This window comes from Gekko japonicus, unplaced genomic scaffold, assembly GCF_001447785.1.
Source record: "Gekko japonicus isolate JY-2015 unplaced genomic scaffold, Gekko_japonicus_V1.1 scaffold3010, whole genome shotgun sequence".
Classification (NCBI taxonomy): domain Eukaryota; kingdom Metazoa; phylum Chordata; class Lepidosauria; order Squamata; family Gekkonidae; genus Gekko; species Gekko japonicus.
In genome coordinates this window covers 106,962-116,894 of record NW_015169876.1, presented here as the reverse complement: position 1 = coordinate 116,894, position 9,933 = coordinate 106,962, and the positions used below count along the sequence as shown (strand labels likewise).

The window sequence follows — 9,933 nt, the reverse complement described above, 5'->3', positions numbered from 1 at the left end:
ATTCGGGTCAATGGAGGATTTACGTCTGAATTACAGACGTGGGAAATTCAAACCTGGCAGCTTTAGCCAGCTGAAGCAGATCAGTTTCCTGTTTCTCTCTGCTCTTCCCATTGGGTGTAATTTAAACTCCACTTGCAGAGACATTTAACCTCCCAAAAAAGAGTGGGAGGAAGGCAGGAGCTCCTCTTCCCCTCACATCACAGCCCCACCTGAATCATGCCCCTGCTGTGCTTTGACAAAGGAGTTGCCACAGGGGATTCTCAGCTGCAGCATGGCTTCAAGTCCCTGTGGTGAACATACGTAAAGCATAAGCGTGGCTTCCAGTCCCTGTGGCGAACACGTGTAAAGGCTTAGAATGGGCGTTTCTTGAACGGTGTAAAAGACATGTTCTCTTAATGTATGGTACTTTTGCCTTGTTGAAATTAACCCCTAGAGTCGGACTCGACTAGCTTTCGAGCAAAGGAAACCTTTACCTGTTACCTTTACCTTGACCACATTAATGCATACTGACCGGTTGCTACATTTTTTAAAAAAGATCAGTGCTACAAATTGAAGGGCCAAGGCAGATGTGACGGTGTCGTTGTGGCCATCGCGAGGACACCACTGCCATTTTAAAATCATTTAAAAACACCGTGGGTGCGGTCATACGCGCCAGAAAAAACGGGGGGGGGGGGGGAAGCAAGGCTATTTCCTCTGGAGGAATTTGACCTGCAGTTGCACGATCACACCTCCTTTTGAAGCTGTGGGCGAAGTTTGTGTGTGATCAGACGCAACTGTGGGTGAGTTGTGGGTTTTTTGGCCGTTTTGTTTCCCATGCGCTTAAACGAGGAATCGATGAACTGCACCTCCGCACTGAGGGCTCCCTATGGAGTTTGTGATGATGCGCATACTGCGAAAGGGGGGGGGACAACGGCACGGAGTTGGGATGGCCTGATCGGACCATCACAATGACATGAGAGCGCGCTTGAGCGATCAGACACGGGAAAGTCCATCCGTGGCCAGTGTTCCCTCTAAGCTGAGTTAGTGTGAGCTGGCTCACAGTTTTTTAGCCTCCAGCTCACACATTTTTGTCTCAGCTCATGAAGGAGGGCTCCAGAGCAAACTAATTTATGCAGTCACCAAGTCACCCACTCACAACTTTAATGCCAGCAGCTCACAAAGTACAATTTTTGCTCACAAGACTCCACAGCTTAGAGGGAACACCGTGGCCCGTCGCAACCCATTTACTACGGGATTTCCCCCCATATCTTTTAACTCCGCTTCTGCGGTGGAGCAGAACAGGTTGCCGACGGCTGTGGGGCGCTTCCCAGATGCTGTTGTCTGATCACGCCCTTTAAATCTGCCCGGCATTCGCACCTATGTCGGGTCTGATTGTGCGTATGATCGCAGCCTGTGAGGGCCCAATTGGGCCTGCAGTACAGCTGTCTTGTTTCTTCCCTTCGCCTTTTCAAGTGCTGAAACAGCTGGCAGGATGCAACCATTTTGGTACTTGGTAAGGTGCAGGGAGGAACCAGAGTGCCTCAGCCCACTGTGCTGTGGGCTTGCGGTGTTTTTAAATGACTTTTAAAATGTTCTCTAAAATGGCAGCAAGTTTCTTGTGGTGGCCACAAGGGCACTGTCACGTCTAGTTTGGTCCTGTACGTGAGTAAATACACTTGTCTTTCATGTCTTTTCAAAACTAACTAATGTTTAGCTGGAGACACTGAAAGCCACTGTGGATGGGACTGCTTCTGAACTAGAACAGATGAGATCCTCTGTAGCTAACCTGAAGAGGGAAACCCAGGACAAAACTCTCAGGTAGGAAGTGTAAATGGCAAAGGTGATTTCTGGGGGGTTTGTACAGTGGTTTTCCTCAATGTTGCTTTTTTTTTGTAGTAGATAAAACAGAACTGATATATAATACAGTGCTTGACAAGGCAGGAGACACAGACAGCCTCACCTATAGTGAAGTAAATAATTTGGTGGGGGTCTCCTCAGCGTTCGTGAGAGCAGTTGGCTGGCTGTTTTCTGTTTACTTCTTCAGAACTATCAGGACAGCTGCTGACGGAAGAAAGTTGTAGGTGTGAGCCTAGTGCAAACTGGAGTCTCAATGGCAACTTATGTGGGAAATTTCCCCATCAGCACCTGCTGCGGTGTTGGACTGGAGCTACAGCTCTCAGCAAGAGGGCTTTATTGACAACTCCACCCCCCACCCCACCCCCGGTACGAGTTTCAGAGGCCTCAACCTGCCATTAGCCCCAATGGGGTAAAAGGCTTCTTCAAGTATTGCACCTCATAACAAAGTTTGAGTCCAGTGGCACCCTTAAGACCAACAGAGCTTTATTCAAAGTATAAGCTTTTGTGTGCATGCGCATTTCTTCGGAGACTAAAGAAGTGCGCATGCACACAAAAGCTTATATCTGGACTCCAACTTTGTTCTGCTGCTTCAGACTGACACGGCCGGCCGGCCGGCCTGAATCTGATTCACCTCCGTCAGTGAGGCACAGTGAAGAGGGCTGGCTTCTGACTCGCAAGGCCCCGCTTTCAAATCACCCAGAAACCCACAAACTGCCTTCTCTTCGTCTGTCCTGCCCTTCCCTTCCCTGTGGGGTGGCCATGAGGAAATGGGAGAGGGAAACGCCAGGATGAAAATATCGGGAAGAAGTTCAAAGAAAAGGCATTCTTTTCATTGGCACGTTTACCAGCAGTTTGTCCATCAAAGCATGTCTTGCCTCTGTTGTCATTTAGTTGACTGAGTTTGTGGTCTGCTATTGTAAATGCCTCTGGGCCAAACGACACAATACAGTTTTTGGCTGTTGTGTGGCTGTGGGGAAAGCAAGTCGGTCTTGGACCTGCCCTGTTACACGAACACACGCAAGGCGGCCTTATACTGAAGTAGACCGTTTGCCCGTCAGGTTCTACTCAAACTGGCAGTGGCTCTCGAGGGTCTTCAGAGGAGGTCTTTCCCATCACCTCTTGCCTGATCCTTATAGCTGGAGATGCCGGGATTGAACCCGGCGTCTTCTGCATGCCAAGCAGATGCTCTGCCACTGAGCCACAGTCCTTCTCCCCAAAAGTATTGTACAGTTTTGGCTTTTCGTAGGCATCGTGGCAAAGGCTGGCCAGGATCAAATAGTCTGACTTAATACCTTTTATCTATTTTTGTCACAATTTTTCTAAAAATGAAAACCATGGTTGAAATTTTATTTATTTTATTTATTTATTTAATTAATTCAATTTATACCCCGCCCTCCCCGCAATGCGGGCTCAGGGCGGCTTACAAGTGGCAAACGCCAATATAAAACAACTTTAAAAACATTTATAAATCCCACAGTACAAAAGCATTCATTTTGCATTTTGGCTGCTTCCTAGCTAAGAAAGATTCTAAATGGTAACTGATCTTTCTTTTAGTATGTCGGGCTCGACCATGTGCATCTGTTCTGCTAATAACACCTTCTACCAGTGCAGGGAGCCTTGTGCCGCCGCAAGAGGCAAGCCCTATGGATGGGAGGGCTCAGGTGCATACGCTTTGGGGGCTTGACCTGTCCCTAAATCATCCCTTAAATCTCCTTTTAGGCTAAACTTCATCAGGGACCAGAACGAGAGCCTTTCCAAGAAGCTGAAATCTGTGACGGACCAAGCGTTGACGTTAGATGAGAAAGCAGCCAGGTTGGAAGAGATGCTGAAAGAGAAGGAGAGAACCAACAAGGTGAGGGCTCCTTCTTCCCTTTGATGCGTTGCAGCTGAAGTCTGGTGGCTAAAGGGAGGGTGGAGGCTTAATTTGTGGTTCATTATATCTATGTCAATTGCATTGAATGCTGGACTGAAAGATAATTCAGGGTGCATTATGTTTTCTGAGCGGTTTTCTGTGGTCCCCCCCTTCCTGTTGGTAAAGAGAACTAGGCCCCCCCCCTTACTTTCTTGGTGCTTTAATAATGTGCATCCAGGAGTAAGAGAAGGCAGTCATATGGATTGCACACCTTGTTCTGGTTGGGAGCTTCTGATTGGCTGATTGTCAGACCTCATGCCTTGCTGCCACACACTGGGAAGCCATGATTTTGCCTTGGATGAAGTGCTAAAAACAACCCTCATCTTTGTGTACTGCTTTAGAGAAACGCTTGTTGTCCTTACAAACTGTAGTAGGTTTATTATTTTAATGCCTTGAGCTATGAAGAACTGTTACCATGAAGAAACAATGCATATCATCATACACTAAACATATCATACACTAAACTCCTTGGAGAAAAGGTGAGATTAGGGTTGTTCAGGCCTGGAAATAAATGCCCTATCCCTTTAATAGAGGTGGTGGTGGTGGTGATGGTGGTGGTGGTGGTGGTGGTAGTGGTGGTAGTAGTAGTAGTAGTAGTAGTAGTAGTAGTAGTATTTATTTGATTTGTTATTCACCCTATCCCAGCTTACACCGAGCTCTGGGCAATGTACAGGGGGCATAATGTTATACAACAAAGATACAAATTTAAAATTTCCATATACAGTTTGATAAGAGCTAAAACCAGAGTGAAAAGATCCAAGGTGGCAACTTACAAATTTCCATTCCAATTTCGGACTGCCCGGCCATTTAATGGGAAGGGGGGAGAGGGAACTTAAAATGAGAAATAAGGGGGGGGGGGATTTGGCAACTGAAGTTTATCATGGCATGGCGCTGCATAACATCACCTTGTAAATAAGTAACGTCCCATTCAGCCTCTCTTAAAGGAGGCAGGACATATTTTTCTTTACGCCACTTGGCAACCCTGCCACTCTTGGTCTTGGAACAAAGTTCGAGCTCAGTGGCACCTTGAAAACCAACAAAGTTTAATTCTGGGTATCGGCTTTCAGGTGCACGCACACTTCTTCAGATACACATGAAAAATTATACGCAGAATTAAACCTTGTTGGTCTTCAAGGTGCCACTGGACTCGAACTTTGTTCTGCTGCTTCAGACCAGCACGGCTGCCCACTCTTGGTCTTGGTCCCTCTGCTGCACTGCACTGAAATTGGCCCTGCTCTGGGTAGCCCCACCTCCTGATGTTATAATAGACGGCTGTCGATAGAACCCTTTCAGTTGTGGCACCTCAGTTATAGAAATCCTTCCCCAAGTGTATTCCACCTTCACTGTCCTTGAGGCACCAGCAAAAAGCTCTTCTCTCAGACTTTGGGTGGGATATAATTACTGCATTGTTCAGGATTTTTACCGAATTCATTTTCATTTCATTTAATTCATCTGCACCCTGCCTTTCTCCCCAATGGGACCCAAAGTGGCTTACATTGTTCTCTCCTCCATTTTGTCCTCACCACAACCCTGTGAGGTAGGTTAGGCTGAGAGGGTGTGACTGGCCCAGGGTCACCCAGCGAGCTTCCATGGCACGAGTGGGGATTCCAACCCGGGTCTCTCGGATACTAGTCGGACACTCTCAACCACTACACCACACTGGCTTAGATCGATGCTACTGATTTTAATCTACTTTACTTCTTAAAGACCTGTATCTTGTTTTCGTTTGGCAAGTAAGCCACCTTGGAGACCGTGGGTGGGGAAACGGGGTATAAATCTTTCAAGTGAAATACGGTCCTGTTAGCTTTGCATCCAGTCTTCCCCAGGTGGTTATTTTGGCACAAGGGTTCTGCAGCTTGTCAGGTTGATGGGATGCAATTCTGAGACACCGTCACAAAGTGCAGCAAGTCATGATGTCACACCAGCATGGTGGGGATCGCATCCTACCCAGTGTTCCCTCTGAGCTGTGTGGGTGAGCGGCCGCTCATTGACACAGGAAGCCCCGCTCAGCAGCAGTCTGGAGCCACGCAGGGTCTTGCACTGCCCATTGCCCATTTTAAGATGACAGCAGCTCTGTTCTGCTCAGGATGTGAACTGCTCCGATCAGTGGGGGCATTAGAGAGAACATCCCACTCTGATTTCCCAGTGTGGGTCATCTCACGATTGTATCTTAAGTGCCTTTAAGCCCTGCTTGGAGCACAGAATTTGCAAAACGTGGATTGCAAATTCCATTAATTTTTTTTAAGAAGATGTGGCAATACTCATGATCTAGCCTGACTTCAGATTGTGTTAGATTATCCTTAAAACTCTTATTAGGATGTCTAAACCATTAGCAGTGCTTCCTTCCTTATGCAGAAGGATGGATAACCGGAGCAGAGAGGAGCGTGGCAGTTCCACCGCCCAAGGGTGATGGTTTCACTAGGATGAACGGTTCTCGAACAATGCGTGTGGCGTGTTAGTCATAAGCAGGCTTTCCATCAAAATTAGCCACGCGTGTCTGTTTGCCACATCTTTTAATTTGCTGTGAAAAGAGACGGGCAAGGAATAATGCATTCAAAAATCCCATTCTTTCCATTTGGGCTTCCTTTCCCCAGTGGCCAGCCCCTTCCCCCCAGTATCTGTAGAAAAGCAGGGTTGCAGGGACTGAATCTTATTTAACACTCTGTCTGTATTTTAGGATCTCTTTGAATGATTCTGATAAGTTTGTTAGGAACTTCATAAATCAGAAGGAACAAAATGTGATCCATTTCAGTCAAAGTGAATTATACCCTTCGATTCAGTAGGTCACAGTCACGGCTCCGTTTCTCCTACCCATGGATAGATGAAGATTTTAAACGCACCTGCTAAGTGGTTAATGGCCATGGCTAGCGTGGGTGACGGCAGTTCAGGAAAAACAGAGAATCAGCTGCTGGGAAGAAGGAGTTTGGCTAGAAGGAAATGGCCCGGCTTTGGGAAGAGGAAGGGAAGGCAGGATGGAGGTCTCAGGGAACGAGTAGACACGAGTACATGAAGCTGCCTTACACTGAATCACACCCTTAAGAACATCCCCGCTGAGTCAGACCAGTGGTCTGTCTGATCCATCTGATCCAGCATCCTGCCTCACACAGTGGCCAACCAGTTTCTTTGGGTGCCCAGCTACAGGGCATAGAGGCCAAGACCTTCCCCTGATGTTGCCTCCTGGCACTGGGATTCAGAGGCTGACTGCCCCTGAACGTGGAGGTTCCCTACAGTCTCCCTGACAACTAGCCACTTGATAGATCTTGGTCCATCAAGGTTGGCATTATCTACGCAGACTGGCAGCAGCCTTCTCCAGCAGCCTTCTCCAGCAGAGATCTTTCACATCCTCTCCTACCTGACCCTTTTAACTGGAGTTGCCAGGGATTGAACCTGGGACCTCCTGCATGCCAGGTAGATGATCTGCCACTGAGCCATAGGCCCTACCTTGGCTTGGGTACCTGAGCAGAATGGGAGGAAGAGGGGGTCACACACCTCAGCGGGGCCAGAGCCATCCAAGGTGACGAGATTAAACTTCTGTTCCAGTTAAGATCACAGTACCCTTTAATCGTGACGTTGTCGGGACCAGAAAGAAGATGCGTAAAGCACCGTATTTTCACAGCACTGAACTGGTACTTGAATTCCAACAGGAAAAAGAAACACTGGCACAGCAGATGCGAGACACACACTTCAAGAAAACCAAGGAGTTACAGGAACTGAAAGAAAGAGAGAAGGGCCTCAGAGCTGAAATCGAAGGAGGCCGGGGACTGATGAAAAACCTCCACAGCCGGTTAGGCCGGCTGGATGCAGAGACTCTCAAGCAACAAGAAATCATGTATTCTCAGGCAAGAGAATAACATCTCAGTGCGTGTGTGTGTGTGTGCGCGCGCACACACAGGTCTGTACAAGTGTTGCATGCAGTTGCCTCTAGATTTTAGACTGTTTCCAGTCTGTTGCAAAACTGTGAATGAGCAACTCTCCAAACAGCTCGTTTAAAATTTCATAGCCAGGTGTTCTGCTATCAGTAGCTCATCTGGATTCCAAACCAGGCCTTGGGTGCTAAGGTGGCAGAAATCCCAGGAAGGTGATGCCCTGTCCATAAGTGCAAGAGAATTTAAAGAAGAATTCGAAAGCATAGGTAAAAGTTTAAGTATCAGACAGTAACTCCACAGCATCCCTTGGCTGTATCATCCGGTACCCATACTTTGTTTTACAATTCTTATTTAAATCTTTGTTGTATTTACAAAGATGTCACCTTTATGAAAATCCTCTCCCTCCTCAGAGGAACCTCCCAGGGCCTGGTTTGGTATCAATGCAAAAGGCTGGCACACGTAAGTAAGTCATTGTAAGTGTATGTCTGTTCAGACACTCGCTTGTTCACATGTATCTTTAGTAGGGTACCCATTCCCCAGGTGGGGGCGGGGGATCCCCCGATTTTGTGGGCTCCTGCCCACCGCCAGCCAGCGGGAGGAAATTCCCCCACCCCTGATGCCATGCGTAATGTGCTGACATCACCCGGAAGTGATGTCAGAGTGTCGGTAACTGGGGGGGGGGGGCAATGCTCTGCTTTTTGGCCAAAGCTTTATGGTTTGAGGCCATTTTTACCATAGAGTTTCCCCAAACGTTGCTGCCATGCTGATGTCACATCCGGATGACATCAGCATATCACGTGAGATCCCCACCCAGCCCCAGAACACCCCCAGTCCCCCTGCCAGAGCAACATGGAGACCTGGAAACAACCTCTAGGCTGTGGGTTCCCCCCCCCCCATAGTTCCTTCTGGTAACAGTACGCACTTCCATCTCTCTGGAACCCACAGCAGAATTCTAAAGCAGGGGTCCCTAACCGGTTTTTCGAACCTAGGGGCCCTTTTCACACAAAGTTGTGAATGCAACCACAAAATGGATGCCACAGGAGGTGGCCCAACCACACTGAGGAAGCTAAGTGCAAGGGAGCAGAGGAGTAAATTTTAAAAATACACCGCAAAGAGGAGTGAGAAAATAAAACCAATACTGTGATGGCAGCTGATGCAATAGCGTTATTGTTAATCTGCCCAGCCAATTGGATCGCCAGTTGCCAGTTAGAAGGCCTGCTGGGCGAGCGCCCCGCCTGACCCCACCCACTTTCTCAAAACATGGGGTCGGCACCAGGATAGGTGTCAGCAGACACTGTGGTACCCGTCGGGGACCCCTGCTCTAAAGCATTAGAAATGTTTGCAAAATACATGAGTATATCCATGTATTTCTGAATTGACGCAGCTCTCCCCTTTATATCGTAACATCTGCTTACCTGAAAGCATCATTTATTTCAGTGCAGCCCATTTCTAAAAGAACAAAAAGAAAAGGGGGGGGGACCCATTGATGTAGAAGTGAAATTCCTTAAGGAATTTGCTTCCGAGTAAATATGTTTACACTATTGGGGTATGAGTTTCCCAAATCAGCTTTTTTTTTTTTTTTACTGTAGCTTCTCTGAACTATGGCTGCTTCAGGGTAAATTTTCGAAGCGATACAAGAGACGAACATGCTCAAATCCTGTTATTTGCTAATGCGATTTGTATGCATAACTCCTATGGACCACTTTGAAAAATCTACCCTTTCTGTCATCATCGACTGGTAGTGGCAAGATTGCTACTCAGCCGTAAGCCCCCCTAGAGCAGACTCTCTATCTGGGCCGGGGATGTTTTGTTGTATCTTCAGAAGATTACTTGTGAGCAGCATTACCCACCGGCCATTTCGAGGCCGTCTACAAACGAGGGGGCCTACAAGGCCCGAAACAATTGTCAAACAACAATCAGTTAATTAGGTGCCTGTCCTAAAGCAAAAGCGTTTTTGTGTCAATTTTGTTTTTGTTTTTTTTAGCACTTGCCGAAATTGTTTCCTTCCCACCCTCTCTACTAATTGTATTTCTTGCTTTAAAATATTTTTTTTAACAGGATTTCTATATTCAGCAAGTGGAGCGCAGGCTGTCACGCTTAAAGGGGGAGCTTAACACAGATGAGAGGCAAGTTTTAGAAGCGAAACTCGAGGAACTTTCGAAGTTTGCAGATGAGAAGAAGCAAGCGTGTAATGTTTTGCAAGCCCAGCAGAAGAAACTTCAGGTACCGTGGCTGTTGATTCTTATGGGACATCAAGTGTCAGACCTTGCTTTGCTATGCTTGCTTCGGTTGCCATGATGGTTGGGGGGAGGGCATTCC

The 9,933-nt window shown here is 47.4% G+C and overlaps 1 protein-coding gene across 1 annotated transcript in view; it reads left to right on the top strand.

Annotated features, from left to right (window-relative positions):
* CCDC39 (coiled-coil domain containing 39) overlaps positions 1-9,933 on the top strand; it is a 43,153-nt gene that overhangs the window by 12,836 nt on the left and 20,384 nt on the right. The window contains exons 8-11 of the mRNA XM_015417453.1: positions 1,694-1,797; positions 3,556-3,688; positions 7,393-7,587; positions 9,673-9,837. Of these exons, the coding sequence (XP_015272939.1) occupies positions 1,694-1,797; positions 3,556-3,688; positions 7,393-7,587; positions 9,673-9,837 (597 nt within the window). The remainder of the gene's footprint in view (positions 1-1,693; positions 1,798-3,555; positions 3,689-7,392; positions 7,588-9,672; positions 9,838-9,933) is intronic.